The following is an 18,318-nucleotide window of genomic DNA, read 5'->3' as shown; positions in this document are numbered from 1 at the left end:
GGACTTATTCAGCTTCAGCAAATGGAATCATTGCTCACTTGCTCTCATACAAAAGCAAGGAAACACACAGGCACATTCTCCTTCCTATTTAATTTCATTTCAACAGAAATGTGCTTTCTGTGTAGAGTTTAAAAACTGCAACTGGCTGCAGTGGAAAGCAGCAGCCAGTCTGTATAAATGGCTTACTCTGAGAAATTTCTGAAAGAAAAAACACTCAGTAGGTGCATTGTAATTAGTTGCTCTTTCTAGTTACCTCTTGACAAATGATGCATGCGAGTCTGGATGAGAGCCCAACTCTTGACCCATGCCACCACTACACACTTTAGTACTTCAGGCAGAAACCCCTAGCCTCAGCATTCTTTTCATTTTGCTTTTTCCAGAAACGTGGTGCTAAGTAATGTACAACATGAGAATCAGAGATGATTAGCAAAGCTGGAATTCTTTCAGAAGCGCTTCATATAGCTACGTCTAAATATATCTGAAGAAAGTTTCCTGCCTTTGATTCCTTCCAAATATGTAGCATGTTTCAGGGCTCTATTCAAGGACAGAAGTACATGGAAATACACAGGACAAACACTACTTCCACAAGACTTAATGATACATTTTGGCAACGTTTGTAAGCCTTTCAAACAGAAGATATTCTCGTGATCATTACTTTAATATGGCAATTATAAGCCTATTGAGAAATGCAACTTTTGCCACAAAAAGTACCCATAAAAATAAACATTTTTTTTTGGATAGCACTTTACTGCCCCCTTTTGCACTTTAACATTAGAACAGGTTTCAGTGTGAGCATACATATGAGGAAGAGTGTGAAGATATGGGGTAAAACTACAGGGCATCATGTTTAGTCACTAATACACTCTCAGGCATTGCTTTAGGGACATCTTCCACTTGCCTACATTGCAAACAAATGAAACATTTAGCTTTCATTGTCCTTAATCTTGCATGGGAGAGATCAGTAATGGATGGTTTAAATTGCTGTCTTCCATTGCAATCTGAATGTTTATGGGTGACTGGAAAAGAGGGGGATATTGCTCATTAACACTTGTTGTCTCTAGCATAATTTTCTAAAGCAAAGATCATCTGCAACTTGAATTCAGTTTATTCATCAGGATGACAAAGGGCTTTCCAGTCTGAGGCCATGCATATGTTAGCAATGCCTGAACTAAAAGGATGGGTGTATCCTTCAGAACAAAACTTCACAAACTGGCAGGCAAGAATATTTCCATGAAAGGTGAAGACAAGAAGCCTAGACATTCAAATACCCTGCAAGCCTAGAGGCATAAACCCGTTCTGCAACTCTGCACTGCAATTACAGTCACTACAGAATCGATGTACGTCTGTGTGTCCACATAGATCTGCAAAAGGAAATAAATCTATGGTCTAGTGGCCAGTTATTTACAAAATACTAATTCGTTATGACAGAGCCAGAGGGGGACCGGACCCATCCTGTACCAACCCTCGGCTTCCAATTGAAAAAGTCCATGTGCTGCTGTGTACACTTACATTTAAACTTAATCCATTTTCCTCTGTCATCCTACAATTACAATACAAGTCACAATAATATTAAATTTCAGTGCCTACAGCATTGCACAATTGAACCATTACTGTAATGAAAACTGACTCCCTTTGATATTAACACTGGTGTTTTCTCTCATTTGCTAGCCATGAAACACAGGAAGAGACCAATGTTGTTTTAATTAAAGAACTGTTGTTCAAAATATGCTATTGGGAATATTAAAGTAGTTCTTTGCTCTTATGGCAAAGATAATCAGGTGTTTATATGGTTTGAATTTTGGGGAAAAACCAAAAAAAAAAAAAATAAAAAAAATCTGTGCCATGAATTCAGCTCAACACAAAACCACTGCTCTACTTGACTTGTGCTCACAGAGGCGGGGTGTGCCAAACCCAAGAGATGGCACTTTATGGAAAAGATGCAGAGCAGTAGTTAGCATGGAACAGAAAGTCAAACCAAAGCATGTGTGTTTCTTACACAAGTCACTAAAGCCTTCGCCTTTAGAAAGCTAACAGAGAGCAGCTGGCATTTGCCAAAGAACTACTTTTTGAAAAGTGCAAACCAGATTGTTCTATTGCTGTGCTATTCTGTGCTCTTCTCTACTATTCCTGTTAGAAAAACAAACTTCTTATGTCAGCCACAATATAAGGATGCCAACCAAAGTTTGCAATCTTCCTTCTCTTAACTACAGTTTGCTCACACCTGTACAGTCTTGTTTCAAGACATGCTCCAAGCAAAGTCTATAAAAGAGGGCGGGGACTGTCTTGTTAGTTGATGAGACATTAATAATCGGTGATTGTATCTCCAATTCAAAGACAGAATTTCATCTACTTTGCAGTTGTTAGAAAATGTATTATTGCATACCATTTGCCTGAATAAGTAAACACTGGAAGTAGAACAAATTGTTAACTCACAACTTTCGGGAAAAGTTATGCCAAATCAGTAGCAGAATTGTATAACAAACAAACCTTTTTTGGCAAATCATTTTTATGCCAAGGAGAAAATGGCCTTGAGCATAAATCCAAATGGGAGACCTATAATCAATCTGCACTTGCTTCTTACATTAAACCCAAGATTCAGCCACTTGCAAGCACAAAGATTCTATGTTCTTACATGAAGTACCAACTTTTCCAAGGTTTGACCGACGTGCAGAAGCAGAATAAAACCAGGTGGCCACAGCCACCTTCAAGGCACTAGTACTATCTGACCTATGAAGAAACAAGATTTTGGCCCACTACAACATCTGAGCCTCTGAAATGAAGCTAAACTGACAACAGAGTAGTTTAAAAAATTCTGTAAACATCAAAAATGTGCATTTGACACAACATCCCTGGCCCCAGATGGAAGAGTCCACTGGAGGGGTTCAGCAGAAAGCTGGGGCTAACAGGAGATCCAGCCAGTCAGTTTTAACCCACTGCCCTTCCTCCGCTGCAGGGAGGCTCAGCCAGTGCACCCCTCACAAACCAGGCCCTCTCTTGTAGGGGGAAACCTTGGCTCTCAGGTCACTCTCAGAGATCAGTTTGGCATTACACCAAACAGTGAGCTAAAAAACGCGCAGAAAGTTCAGTTGAAGCATGGCTACCTGCGCACCCAGACTCCAGAGGCACAGGTGATAGACCTGCTTGAGCTCCCAGCTGGCACAAGGGACACACTGACTACTGGCAAGCTATGTATCTCTTTCCAAATGCAGACAGGGAAGTAGTTTCTGACATAATTTTCTGATTTAAAAAAAGGCAACAAAGCTTTGGAGAGATCTGTATTTGTCCAACCCCAAAAACCTCTTACACTGGCCTTGGTTCAAGACAGCTCATGCTTAATTCGTCCTGCTTCAGCAAAAATATTCAGCATTCAGCACATGTTCGACATGAGCTTTTCTGAATAAGGACAGTTTCCCAAGTCAGGCTGTAGGAGCACAGTGCAATCTTGCTTGCCTTGGTGTCCACACACTGATCCACAGAATGGAAGACTACAATACGTTACAAATCTAATACGTGGCTTTTGGTTTTCTTCAAAAGGTGCCTGAAAACTGTCTGATACAAAGAATGATTACACCTTTTTAATATCTTTTTCAGGCAGTGAAGTAATCTCTACGCCAATGTGACTTTCCCTTCAGCTAATCTGTTCAGCTCAGAAAAACATCCCGGAAAAAGAAACTCCCCCAAAAACCTGAAGGTAAAGTGTTGTGCAGTGATTAAGCTGCCAGCTTCTGAACTAAACTGAAATTAATTAAACATGAAGAAAGCAACTGAAGTGTGGACAGAGAATGCTATGGGACTGCAAATCCTCAAAAGGAGTCAAGATGTTCCCAACTCCAAATTTACACTTTCATCTAGTCAGGTATAGAAACCAACTGCTGCTCAGGCAGTAGGTAAGCAGATGGCAAGCACCAAGCAAAAATGAAACTGTGAAACGATGCACCACTGACGAGGAGTCAGAAGAAGCGCAGTTATGTGTGCTTCCACCAGTGCTCACTGCATAGGTTCCTTAAACAAACTGCTTCAAACTTGGAGAACATCAAAAGCCAGATGGGTCTTCCTGAATGAATCTGCAGGCAAGGAGCCAGGATTCCTGTTTGCTGCAGAAATAGGCCTGGACTTGATTTGAGTCTTCTTAGCTCTGACAGGCTGGAGTCTGGCAGAACTCCCAATCCAAAACAGCATTCAAGTGAGACTGGGTTTTAACTAACAATAATAATAATAATAATAATATTTCAAATCACCCTTATTAGCTTTAAAACATATTTCTCTTTACAGTGCAGTGTTCACCTTCCCCACTGCTGTTCTCTGGTTTGGGTATATAAATAAAAGCCCTATTCAAACAGAAGCTAAGAAAACAGTGAGAAGCAATTTGCAGCATCACAAATTTTTCAGCCTAACATAATTGCACCATCTAACCTATCCTGCTGTGTAAAACAAGCCAAATAATTTCATGTTTTCCGTTGACACATGTAAAACTTGACTTTCCTTTAAAGCGTACAAAGCTCTTATCCTACCAAATAAAGTTTTGTAAATCCTATTTTAGCCATCACCCATGAGACATTTTAAAAGAACACTACAGGTAGGAAACCCATCTTATAGTTATGTATATGTCATACATCAGGAATGATTCACCTAGCAACACAATCCTCTACCAACCTTTATCTTTTTTGGCTTGGAACTTATGTTTAAAACCAGAAGAAAGCATAGACTATTACATCAAAGTTTAAATCAGCTGCATTATAATTATCATGCTGATACCTCAATAAACACTGGGTGTTGGCTGGCCAGGATTGCCAAAAAAGATAGAGGTCCTGCCCTTATTTGCTGTCTTTGACCATGTATATAATCACATCAAAGGAAAGTTCTCTGCATCACAGCTAACAGAAAAGAAATCATCTGTACATTCTCTTTCCTAGAGTAAAATTATAGAATTTTTTCCTAACAAGAAAATTTAAATTTTGCCTATATGAAAAAAAATTATAATGTAAAGCCCTTTCAGGCTTGCAGGACCTTGCAGTACTCACTGAAATCCCTGGAGGTATTTTCACGAATGACCACTAGATATGCTAAGATTAAACCTGAATTTACAGGGACAAAAATGATAACAACAAAAAAAAACCCAATCCAGATAATTCAAAATTACACTGAAGACACTTCAAGTTTAGAAAATTTCTGTGTGAATGTTTTATCCTTTTTGTGTCTTAAGTCTATCTGGGGGTGGAGGAGCAATGCAAAACTGGTTTTTGTTCTGCCATTTTGTTTTCATACCTGGCTTCCAGAAACATACTGAGCTCAATGTACATGTTTTCTCAAAGCCTGTCCACACTTCAGTGTTAGGGGTTTTTTCGCCCCATTTAGGGAACAGCATCGAAAATTGAAAAATCTCTGTTTTAAATACACCTTCGAGCTTCTATCAGTGAAAACTCCTCAAAGTGAGGGGAACCTGGAGGGGAAAGACTCTGGATGCAGGGAGAGCTGAGGTCTGCTGTCCAGGATGCTCTTCGTGGATGATTCTCCATCTCTCTCTGTGCCCTGCCAAACCTGTCCTGCCTTATCTGGGACATTTCTGAAATGTGACATGACAGGCAGGTTCGAAAGCTAAACTTAGGATAATGGTGGGCAAACAAAAGACATCGGTTTTTGCATTATTTCTTTAATTACTTTAACCCTTGTTCGAACAGAAAGCATAAGGCCAGAGTAATTCAGCTTCCCCCTTTGTCATTTGCCTGCCATAAATATGCACCAGTCTGCATTTGAAAAGCTGAAGGAGGCTGCAAGCTTGCTGGACATTTATCATGCTCTGTTCCCTGTTAACAAGCAAATACTTTAGTTGAATGGCCCATTAGCAATCATTGTCAAATGCAGAATGCAAGGTGCTTGAATGTGACCGGCCTGTAAATTAGATGAGGTTGCCCCTATGCTTTGGAGAATTTCAGCAAATGAATTGGATCTTTTGCTATAGATTTGTGAAGGTTAAGTTTCAACACAGGAAACCCATCTGAGCACTTCAGGTCCTGTGAATTCTGCCAATCCGTTCGGCTCCCTATATGCACTTGTTTATTTTTTATTTGTTAAATCACATCAGCAGCTTGACAGTTTGGGGTCTGGAGTCCCCTTTTCAGTCACAATCGTGAAGATTTCCAGCATACTATTGGATAGGGTAAGAATGATAAAGTCAAGCATGTAATTAACATCTTTATATAAAAAACCCTGGAATAATCAAACAAACAAAAAACCCCCCAACCCAATCCACTTTAGAAGTGTCCAAGCCACTGCCAAACAAACAGCATGAATTCCATTTTGCCGAGCTCATCCCAGGCTCCTTCCCAGTAAAGAAAGACACAACTGTTATTGTAGGCTTCGGTGTTTTTTCCCCTTGTGTCTAGACTGTGCTTAACAAAGGCAGAATGCTTTCTTCTCCCCCCTTCGCAGACAAATGAACAGGCAATAAAGTAGATATTTCTCATTTGAATCGTACCCCTGATTTGCAATGTAATGCTGACTCTAAGTTGTGGGCGTTAAGGTTTGTCAGTTGGGTAGAAAAGCAAGTATTAACTATTTAAAGGCTCTTTAAGAGAAAAAGCAAGAAAAACCACATCCAACCTGCACTAGGAGAGGTATATCACCACCTTTACAGCTGCAGATCACTTAAAATAAATGATTAAACAATAGCTATATTGTCTGCCGGCTAAACTCAAGGACCTGACGGCAAACTCATCCCAGTGATTGTAAATTGGCTGGGGGGGAGGGGGGGGGGAGGCAGATGCTTATCTCATTCATTTCTAGATTTCAGCCAGCCTTTCGGAAATAAACACCACCTAGAGACTGAGCCAGAAACATTTGGTTATCTGTAGCTTGACTGGTAAATAGGAATGGATGCTGGTTTGTTTGTGGTTGTTCGGTTTTTGGTTTTTCAGGTTTTTTTTTTCTTTTATATTTTTGCAGGATGGGAAACACAAGAGATGCTAAAGAATCACCTGGCCTAGGCACAGACAATGCAGCATGTTTATCTTTGCTGCTCCCATGGAGTGTGAGATGGAGACCACAAAGTAAAACACAGCTGAAATCAAAAGCTCTCTGTTTTCCTTCCAGATAACCCCAATACTAGCTCTCCCCTCTGTTCTCTGTGCCTTGCCAGCATGCTCCTGCCCAAAGCCCAAATAGATTAAGGCAACAAATCCCAAGTGCAGCCAATTCTTCAGAAAGGCTGCTGCTAGGGCAGGAGTTAAAAATGAGAATCTTCCACACCTCACAATTGCAGCCATCTCGAGTTTTAATCGGCCCCCATCTCGGCAAAAAGCAGTAAATGAAATCTATCTTTACCATATTATACACCACCAATGAGCAAGAACTGAGCAGCTTTTCTTCACCGCTCCAACCACCCCAAGCCACAAGTAGGCCTTTCATAGTTCCTAATCCCGGCCCCCAAGTTTTGTGCGGTTTTCACATAATACCTTACAGCCCGGAGCAAGGCCCTTAGTTTATAACACCCCTTTCAGAGACGTGTCATTTCTAACATCAAGCTAATCTATATGTTGCCATGGCATCACCCTTTATCTGCCTTTACATCTTATGAACTGCATGGATTTACCACATTATTTTTATCTGAAAGACAGAAAATGGTGGTTTTATTGCCATACAATCAGATTACTGCTGCTAGTTTCTCTATGCCTTTTTACCATACTTCAATCAAAAGGGATCAGTTTCTTTATACTCTGCCCTTGATTTACATTACATCTGTAAAGACCTAGTCTGGGTTGTAATCCCCTTATTAACTATGACCAGGGTTGATTTGCCTAAAAATAAAAGCAAATTGTGTCAGACCTTTTCACTTTGTTTTTGATTCGGAACTACAAAATGGATTACTAAAGAAATCTTCAGAGTTCACACGGCTGGTATAGTACTGAATTTAAAATGAGAATTAAACAAGTTAAACATGGGAGCTGTGTCAACGGTTTACATTTTCCATCATGGGAGAAAGGCTGAACTGCATTTGTCTTTGTGCTCTCTGGCTTTAAGGAGACAATGAAGCCACGGGAGATTTTTCCAAGCCCTTCTAACACTGTCCATTTGCCATCCTCCCTTCCTCTGCTTTTTCATGCAACTCCCCCAAAAACTCTTATCCCTTGCTGCTCCCTTCTCCACCCCTCCCCACAAAAACTTCCCCTCCTTCAAGACAACAGTGTGTCAGTTAAAAGTCTACGTACTGTGGCACTCAGTATTTTAATCAAAATATTTCAAGCAGTTTAACATTCCTATGTAAGTTTCCACAACGCCTCACAAAGAATGAGCTCATAAGCAAATCCATGTAGATGTATGATAAATGACCAGAAAAACAGGTTTCTTTATGTCAGAAGCCAAGGCAGACAGACATTAGGCACACATGAATAACATTTTAATCACTATTTTTTTCTCAGAAGAACACTTTCTTCTCATTTGCAACAAGCAATTTCAAGTACTGCAGGTTTGCACGATGCATGAAGAGCAGATCATAAAGGAAAAAAGGTCCCCAAAGGAGGCCTGCCTGTGGCTGCTGCGCAGGGCTGAAAGGCCTGTCTGTGCCAGAGCAGCCACCTCAGCTCCTGATTTCCCATGCCAGGAACCTTGGCCGAATTTGAGGGGATCCAGAGTGTCACACCTCAAGCAATGTGATCTTACAAGAAAACACGTAAGAGGGGGGGGGGGGAAAAAAAAAAAAAGGGAAGAAAAAAAACAAGAGGAAGGCATTCTCATGTGTGGGAAGAGGGAGAACTTAAGTGATTTTATGACTTTTAGTCACATTTTAGTCACAGCCTTTCTAAAGGCAATTACTTCATTAAACCAAGTGAAATAACGTAGCACAGCTTACAGATAACATGCTTTAACATAATTACTATAAATAATATAGCAATTATACTCTACCTATAAAAGGCTGGGGAAAATAACCAGCTCAAGAAATCGGCCTTCAGTTTATTCTGAAATCATTTTGCTAAGTCACCTGTGCTTCAGAGACCTGGCTACAAATGCCAGAACTATCAAATGGACTGACTGGAAGCCACCACTTGTTCTATCTATTAGCACACCAAGTGTCAACAGCTATGTTTTGGGTGCAATTTAGGAGCATGTGTTTAAACAATTTTAACCTTCCACTCCTGTTTCTTCAGCTTGAAGCTGTAATTGCATAGGTTAGAAAGTGTAGTCCCACAGCACAGGACTCCCAAATAAATTCCTGTCTAGCTGAGAGCCTCCCAAACATGTTGTGTGATATCGTTTTAGCAAGCTCTTTGTGCTCTGGCTGGCTTGCCTGTCCTGTGAAACAAGGGCTGTCCATTACCTACAGTTTATCATCCTGACAAAATGTGAGGAATGTGGATGTGAAAGCACTAACAATTCCACCCCTGGTGCTTTCTCCTTTTTTTCCCTCTGTATTAAAACCGACAAGATTAACCCAAATGCAAACTGCAGACCATAGTTCAAGGGGCTATTCAATCGGTAGTGAATGTGCATTTGTTTACCTACAAAAATAAGAATTTCAGATACAATGAGAAGCAGACTAGTCTATACGCTACTGAATAGAACATTTAGCAGGGTCATCAATTGTAGTTTATTTTATCAGTTTCTGACATGTTAGCATTTGTTCAGAGGCAGGCTGTGAAATATCCCATATATAACTGGTTATCAGAGGGAGAGAAAAACAGCTATATAATCTAACTTAATCAGTGTCAAAGGCACCACTTATGAGGATAACCTTCCACATGTCACTAAGGAGACCCACCTTGATCGCTGGCCTATAGCATGCAGGGAAATAGTGACGCTTAAGACATTTTTTTGAATGAGATTTCTTTACTGCTTCACTGAAAGGTGCCCCATAACATTACTCTGGTCCTGCATGTCAAAGGCAGTGCAGAGCCCTTGTGAGGTGAAACTGAGGTAATCCATGCTATCTGCATACATTGCTTGTCTTGGCAGAAACAACACAGGCAGAAAAAGTCTCCTGTTAAAAGGTGTCAACAGGAGTTAAACCTAGAGTAATTTTTCCTCTGTGTTTTTAAGATCAGGTGATCTAAAAGTTCTTCAGATGATAAGTCTATAAAGTATGCCAAGACCATCTAAAACAATGATGTTTAAACTCCCAAGCAATATAGTCATAGGTATAGTTATTTTATGGAGGTCACTTCAATCTCATTATTTGGTCAAGGCAATAAAGCAGATCTCTAAAGAGATAAGGGGGGACCAGGGAGGGGAGCTCTGTGTTCCAATAGCTACTGCATGCTCTCCATTCCAGCCACCTGCTAGAAATTATAACCCCTAGACTTCAGTGCAAAACCAATTCAGTTTATACGATCCCCTTAACCTAAAATTTATTATTTCATACCTTATATTAACCTAACAACTTCTCCCATTTTAACTGCCTACCTGTTCAGCAGATTTTTACCTTGAGACTTTCAATAGAGTTAAATGCACAGCTTCCCTGAATAAATTAACCAGCATCAAAGATAGTTATTATTTCAAATCGAGAAAGGAGCTTTATTATTATACCATGCCAAGATCTATTCAACAGCTTTACTTCCCAAGCTAACAATCAGCTTGAATCCAGAGTGAGGACAACCTTCTCTAAGGAGAAATTATTCAGGATCCTTCAGGCAAACAAGTGTGAGAAGAATTAGTAAGAAATTCTGCTTGGAGAAGTAGAGCTGCCTCACCAGCAGCAGTGTCAGGAATGCATTTGCAAGCCTCCTCAAACTCCAGGCCTCCAAGAGGCCTATAAATCACTAGCCCCAGCAATTGAAAAGACTAATTTTAATAGTGTACTTCTTCACTGTGGTGATTAAGCCTCAATGAATCACTCAAGAAAATTCAATTACATCAGCAACACAACCTATTTTTAAGCGTGCATTTAAGTTGAAAAAGTAATTAGATATTATCATTAGATCTACCATTAACAACATTCAAACCTTTTTTGTAATCAAACAGTTTAGAATTAACTAAATGGAAACACAAATCGTGTTTGACAAAAGAAGCATATCCCCAGGCTCCGTGAGATGGGCTGAATTCAGCTGCTCGGATGCTTTCGTTTCACTGATGGCTAATAAAAGCGATCAAGGTAAGTTAAAAAAGAAGCGAAAGCAGGTTGGGGCTGGCAGAGGAGAGCCCCGAGCAGCCGGCTCTTCTGCTTTGGAAGAGTGACCTCTGTAGGCACAAACCCAGCGAGGCCTGGGATGCAAAAGCATTCCCCTTCCTCCTAGGCCGAGCCAAGGCTGTTTTCCACCAGCACAGCAGGCCCACTCCTGCAATGCAACCCCGGCTCTCAGCCTTTGCCTTTCGAGAGCCTAAACAGCCTTATAAAGCCCGCTTTATAACCGGCCAGGCCGCTTCATCCTCCCAAGTGACGCCGTGCCTTTCTTAAGCCAAAGAAAGGCTTCAGCTGTGCAACATCATGCAAGCGCTGAGCCAGGGACTGGAGGTAAATTTTAACAGGCTTCCCACCTGATGCATATACAAAATAAGTATTTGTCAATCAATATTACAAATAAAGACTCTGAACTGAGCAGTCCAGCGCTCTCCTGCCAGTTTCTTTTATTTTTAGTTCTTTTTCTTTAAGAAAGATTAGGAAACTTCTCGGTAAAGAGAAACAGAGCAAGTATTAAAAAATAATGCAGGCAGAAATCTATACTGATTTTTTTCATTTAGTGAAAGCAACAGTAGATGATGACTGTAAGGCAAGATAACTTGGTAAACTTGAGATGCTACTCCTAATTCAAACTTTGAAATCTTCACCAAACTCCTAGAGATTCTGCCACCTGTGCAGGATTAATCCCTGATCCAGGAAATACTCCATTCATACTTGTCTCATCACCACCTAACATTTCCTTTACAAACTCCCCCGGGAAAACAAAACATGTACTTACTGGAGTTAATGGGAAACGCTAAATTCAATTAACATATTGCATATTATTTCATTTTAAACATATATAACTGAAGATGGAGCATGCATATAAATATTATTTTAACCCACTTCTGCTTTAAAATTCCCTTAACTCATTAGAGTTCTACTTCTTCCTATCGTGATTTTTGTTCTCTAAACTAGTGATTCTAATCACAGAAGTTCAGAGGCTCTCACAAGTGAACAAAGCCAACTTCCATTTTTTATGTCAAAAATCCAAGGAGACAAAAGAGAAGTGTAAGTAGCTTTACATCACCGTCTCAGACTTTTCTTTAGAACAGCCCACTTTTCAAAAAGTTCCTCTTTCTAACAGCAATAATTTTGTAAGTTTAAATAAAGAGGTTTGTTTCTTTTTTTAAGATAACTCATCTCTTTTGAAAGAGTGAGCTTTTAAAAGTGAGGTCCTGGGAACGCATGTACATTTTCGCTTTGGTTTGTTAATGAAGAATGACACTATATGGTTGTGTGATGGGTAATGCTTAGTTCATTACTCACTGACATGTGCCTTGATACCATCAACTCCACAACCAAATTTAGCCCTGTTATAAGCAGATGTAACTTCGCTGGAGTCAATGGGATGAGTTTGCATCTGCAGACGGAGAAGTTGGAGAGTATCACCCTTTCCTGGCAGCTCAGCGCAGCCCGGTTCCTCCGCTGCTCCAGCCCGGGCGAGCCCGGACTTTGCCCGCAGATTTTATCCTGCTACCGCCGCACCACTCCCCAGCCCGCTACCGGTCCGCCGCCCCGGTCCTCCCTCCTCCCTCCCGAGACCCTCCCGCCAGGGGCAGGGGGCGACGGGGCAGCTCCGCCGTCACACGAAACAGCCGCCCCGGGAAGAGCCGGATCCCGCTGCCGGCCAGGCCCGGAGCCCCCGCCGCTCACCGCTAGTGCACTCCGCCCCGTCCCCGTGGCTGCCGGCGGCCGCGGCCGACCTGCGGCACCGTCCCGTCCCTCCCCCGCGCACGGAGGACAGCGCCGGTCCGCGGGGAGACAGCGGGCGGGAGCGGGATGAAACTTACTTGGGGTTAGAGGAATTCCAATATATGGGGTCTAAAACGATGGACCGCGCCAGTGCAGTTCTGCATAAAACCATCACGGCTCCCCAGCAGTACTTCCAGGCGGAGGCATCTCGCCTCCGCGCTGCCATGGTCGCAGGCGGCACCGAGTCCCTCCCCGGAGCCTCGCCAACTCCGCCGTGCGCCTTCCCACGCACCTGAGCGGCAACAGCAGGGTAGGTGCCCGGTATCCCAACAGCCGGGATGATTGATAGGAAAAAAAATAATTAAAAAAAATTTAAAAAAATCAGTAAGAATCGACGATGCACTTGGCGAGAGCTGCAAGCAGATCTACTGAGTCATGTATGCCACTCGCATGTAGGAATATCTCCTGTGAGGTCAGATCCAAGCTACCTCCGAAGTAACAGCAACAGCAAAAAAAAACAAAACAAAAAACAAAAAACAAACGCCTTAGTCCTTCCTCTTAGTGGGGGTCTCCCGGCTGCCTTGGAAGATGCCACTCAAACTGCCAACTCCCATTTGGATCCAGAGCGCCATACGCGTTCACAGTGTCTAAGGCCCGCGTGAAAAGGAGTAAAACAAAAAATAAATTAAAAAGAGGTAAAATAAAGGGTGCCGGGAGAAATAAAAGGGTCGGGGGGAAAAGGACACAGCTTCAGCAGGCGGCTCCTCCTGTATGTCTCTCACTGCTCCCCGCAGTTCGCAATCCGCACAGGCACCAGCTCGGGCTGTTTCGGGCAGCTCGGAAGCAACCGCGAGTCAATAAATCCACTCCGAGTCAGCTCCCCCAGTCCCGGGGAGGCGCATCCGCAGGGCTCCGGCTTCCCGAGGGGCACTGCTGTCCTTGTCGCCGGCAAAGACCACGGAGCGGAGCAAGGAAAGAAACAGGGGCGGACAATAATGATTACAAAAGTAAAAAATAAAATAAACCAAAACGGGGGGGGCGGGGGGGTCGCAGCGTCAAATCGTCCCTCTCCCGTTGAGCGACCTGCAGTGCGCGCCGCGGCGACTGACTGAGAAGGAGGCACGACGGGCGCGGGACTTGCGCCGACGCGCAACCCACCGCGGAGGAGAAGGAATAGAGCGAGGGAAGAGAAGCGGCGCCAGCCACTGTCGTTCCCAGCGCGGCGCTTCCAACCTCCGATGCCGCCGCTGCGAGTCCCCGGCGCAGGAGCGCGGCCAGCGGCAGCGCGCTGCCGTAGCCATATAAGCGCGGCCCCGCTGCCCCGCCGCCGCCGCTCATAGGGCCGCCGGCGGGCCGCCGCGCTGGTTGGGCGCCGTGCCTGTCACTTACCGCCGAGCGGCGGGCGGGGCCGCGCCGAGCCCGGCCGAGCGGGCCGGCAGGTAACACCCCCCGGCCCCACCGCGCCGCGGGCGGCCGCTGCCCGGCGTGCGGGGCGAGTCCACTCGTTCTGACTCACAGCGGGGCTGTGCGGGGAGTGCGGCGGGCCCAGATGGAGTGAGATCAGAGGGAACAAAAAAAGGAATAAGCACTAAAGCCCAGCCTTTGCTAAAACTGTTTCCCAAGTACGCTGCCGTTCAAAGTGCGGGGAGCAGCAGTAGGGCCGGGAGGCGCGGGGCTCCCTCTCACCCTGCCCGCCGCTGCGAGCGCAGCACCCCGGGCAGCGCGGCTGCAGGCGCTGCGCGGCAGCGGCCACCTCCGCGCCGCGGTGCGGGAGAGGGCCGGGCCGTGTTCCCGCTGGCGCGGAGCTCCGTGCACAACTTTCTGCGGGTTCCTTGCTGGGAAGGAGGCTCGGGGGTGCTTCCGCGCTAGCTTCCCACTGGCCCTTCCCACGGCTTCTGTGAGTTTTCTAAGTTTTTCTGGTTGCGCGACAATTAGCCATGGGCTGTCTGAATTAGAGTCGGACATGCGGAGCCCTTCAGAGGGATGCAGAACGGCGGACAATGCGGGGCTCCGGGGCTGGCCGCGGATTCCCTCGCCTTTCTCTGGCGATTGCTCAGAGACTCTTTCTTCCCCTCTAGATTTTCGTGGGCAAAGGGTTCGGACACAATTCGTTTCCAGACGCCGCATATCCCAATGTCACGGCACCTTGCCGTTTTATTTCATTCTATCATTAATTTCTGGCCAGAGGGAGCTACCTGCGGGCAGCACTGGAGATGCTTTCCCCGCGGCCTCGCAGGTCCCCCGGGAGGTGCGGAGGGCGCTGGGGGGTCGCGGGCGCTCCCGACGCCGCGCTCGGAGCCCGACACGCCGCGGCAGCCGCGGCACTTCCACGGGGCCACAGCTCCCACTAGCGGCCAGCGGCTGCCCTCCGCCGGGGGAGCGCTCCCCCGCGGCTCTCCCCTCCGCCGCTCCGGCGCCCACGCCGTTCCACCGCAAAAGCCAAGCGGGGCGGCGGTACCGCTGCTCCGGGAGGTGGTACCGGGCTGGGGAGACGGCACACGCGAGGGGTCTGCGACAAGAGCTGTACCGAGGCTAAACAGGGATGGTGTAAATGGCATAGTCGCTCCTGTGAAATTAAGGGGGTTACCGAATTTCTTCCAGTAGGGATTTCCTGCCAAAATAGTATCTGCAGAAAGGATTAAAAGTTAAATCCCAGTAAATTACCGCGCTCTTTTCTGCCATTTCCCTACCTATTAGTCGAAGCATGCAAAGAACATCCTACCAAAAACCCTAATAAAGAGCCAATTTCGCATAATTTTATTCCTAAAGAAATATGTATATTCGCTTAAAAATCGGTTTCGTGATGGTACTCGTCCGACTTTTAGACGAGCGCCAAGAAGCTCTTATAAGGAAAAAACTGGCACTGTAATTTATTTCCAGGATAAATTTTGGAACCCAGTGTTCTTTTTCGACCCCTTTGGAACTAAACGGGTGTTTCAGCCTGGCAGAGCCCGCTCCTCCCGCTCGCAGCGGAGAGGAAAGAAATTGGAAGCGCGCTCGAAGCCCCATAGATTTTGTGTTAATTGTGTTCGCTAGTTCTCTAATGAAATCTACCACTCAAGAAAACAAGGAAATCAGTTTGCTTTTCACACAAAACATCGAATACGCTTTAAGTAAACTGCTTAATTAAATTTAATTTGCAGTGAGGAAGGAATTGCAGATCCGGCGACGCAATTTGGTGGAAAAGGATCTGATTCCCGGGACGGAAACTTAGCACTCAAGTGGGAGCTTAGGTATCTACGCACACCGAGGGGCATCAAAGGAGAACTTCACCAGTGAGGGGAGGAAAGTACTTAATTATTAAACTTTTAAACAAATGTGTGGTGTTTAGCCGGTCGTGAGGCAATGTAAACACGGAGCCTGACAAATGCTTCCAGCAACACAGACGTGTAAAATAGGTCTACCTCAATTTTGTGATGCTGCTGCTTCTGTTTGTTTAGAAGCAAAAGGTTATGAGCGGTGTTTTGTAGAAGTGGTGAGTAAACTGTGACCTCTAACTCTTCGTATCCTTGCTTAAAGTAAACCAGAGGAAATGAAGAGCCCTGGTATTGTCTGAAAATATCCTCTTGTAGCTAAATATATCACACGGCTCCTATTGTCCAGTGCCTAATCATTTTTACGCAAATACAGCTGTTTTACTCTACTGTCCAGCATCCTACCTATGCACACTGTAAGAGTATAAAAATCCAAGTTAATAAAATATTTTTTCAGTAAAAACTAAGACAAAACTGGGCGCTTGCTTCCGAGATAACCTAATCAACAAAGATTAAGATATCCACAGAAACGCGGGCTCAGTGGCTACTCTGCTCAGGTCACCCTTTTTTGGCCGAGGAACCGGTCCCTGCGGTTGGGTCGGGCCGCAGGGCCCTTCCAGAGCCGCGGAGTTACTGACGGCTCCGAGCAGGGCAGGGCCGGGCCGGGCCGAGCTAAGAGGGGGCCGGGCGGGGGCAGGCGGCGCTCGGAGGGGCTGCGGCGGCGCGGAGCCCCTGGGCAGCCGCGCTGCGACCGCAATCCTTCCCCGGTCCCGACCCCTGCGCCCGCTGCATCGGCCTCCAGCCTTCCCGCCTCCGAGAAGCGCCTCGGACACGGGAGAAACGTGAGAGTAAAGGCTGGGGACTGGGGTTTCAAAGCAGAAAAGCCGACGAGTGCTCGGAAGTTAGAAATCGGCTTCAGCCGCCGCTACTCTGGGGGCTATTTCAGGAGGAGGTCCCGGCAGACATTTCGGGTTTCGCAAGGAGCGCGGTTTCCTGACAGACGAGCGCACAGGGAACAGGCTTCGGGGGGAAATCCTGCCGCCGTCCCACGGCGCCCGGGCGGCCCGGCTCGGCGGACGGGGATGGACGCACAAATGGACGGATGGTGGATGAGCGCTGCCAGCGAGCAGGTGAGACCTGCCTATCCCTTGCCTTCACTGAAAAACTGGGACTTTGCTGTTTGTGCCGCTTAAACCTTTATTCCTGTACCTCACACTAGCTTAAAAAAAAAGAAAATTCTGTTCATCACTGAATAACCTCTTTCACATTCTTTCCAACAGTGATGACAGCAATAATTAGGTAAATACGGGCTATGGTCCTACAAAATCTACAATGAAGGGCAGATAATCTGAATGGATACAAGATTGGGCCCACAATCCCTGATTCTCTTTTAAACATCAGCCTAAACATGAAATTTTTGAAGTGGAAAAGCTCATCATAATTCATCATTATATGAAAATATACCAGTTTTGAAAGTCAAAAAGATATAACTCAACGGATACAATTACTGCTAAATTCAATAAAGAGAAATGATCATGACTGATGCTTATTCACGTAAATGGATTGTTTATCGTTTGTACAAAAGGCCAAGTGTGCCAGATACCTGCAACAGTTCTTAATACACAATTCACATTGCAACAGTGCATTTTCTGCACTTATGGTAGAGTAAGTACACGTCTAGATGTTAATTTGTCTTCACCAGGTCTGTTTTAGAACTGTAGTTTTGGTCAACATAGCTTCTTAGAAAATGAGTTTAGCTTCTCCTAGATGCAGAATAGAATTCAAGCAGCCTTGTAATAAAAATCAGAGAAGACATTCATACATCCAAACCATGTCTTTTAATTGCGTTTGACTTGACTTATGCTGGTTCTCTGTACCACTCCCTGAAAACAAAAATATTTACATTATTCTATGGTCTGTGATATGAAGGGTAGGAAAAATGACCTGGGATCAAGCTTCTGCTACAGAACAGACCTTTTATTGTCAAAGGGGATCTATGTCCTTTCAAGCAGAGCTGATGCTGAGCTAGCATAACCCTTGATTCTAAGTGTCAGTCCATGGAAGATGATTGTACGCATGAGGCTGTATAGTATGGAAGTGTCAACAGAAACTCAGCACCCTTCTGCAGGCTAACAGAAGGGTGGGATGGAATGAGTGGAATAACCCTGAAATGCACATGTGGCAATACCAGCATGAGAATGAAACAGAGGTGCATGGAAGTCA

At 44.8% G+C, this 18,318-nt stretch overlaps 1 protein-coding gene across 1 annotated transcript in view; it reads right to left on the bottom strand.

The window, feature by feature from the left end:
- Window positions 1–14,083, bottom strand: part of EFNB2 (ephrin B2) — a 49,156-nt gene extending 35,073 nt beyond the window's left edge. The window contains exon 1 of the mRNA XM_036386184.2: window positions 12,940–14,083. Within this exon, the coding sequence (XP_036242077.1) occupies window positions 12,940–13,067 (128 nt within the window). The 5' untranslated portion in view covers window positions 13,068–14,083. The remainder of the gene's footprint in view (window positions 1–12,939) is intronic.
- Window positions 14,084–18,318: the final 4,235 nt, after the last annotated feature.

Source organism: Molothrus ater, chromosome 2 (genome assembly GCF_012460135.2).
Source record: "Molothrus ater isolate BHLD 08-10-18 breed brown headed cowbird chromosome 2, BPBGC_Mater_1.1, whole genome shotgun sequence".
NCBI classification, from domain to species: Eukaryota; Metazoa; Chordata; class Aves; order Passeriformes; family Icteridae; genus Molothrus; species Molothrus ater.
The sequence above is the reverse complement of the archived record's forward strand: the minus strand, read 5'-3'. Positions and strand labels throughout refer to the sequence as shown.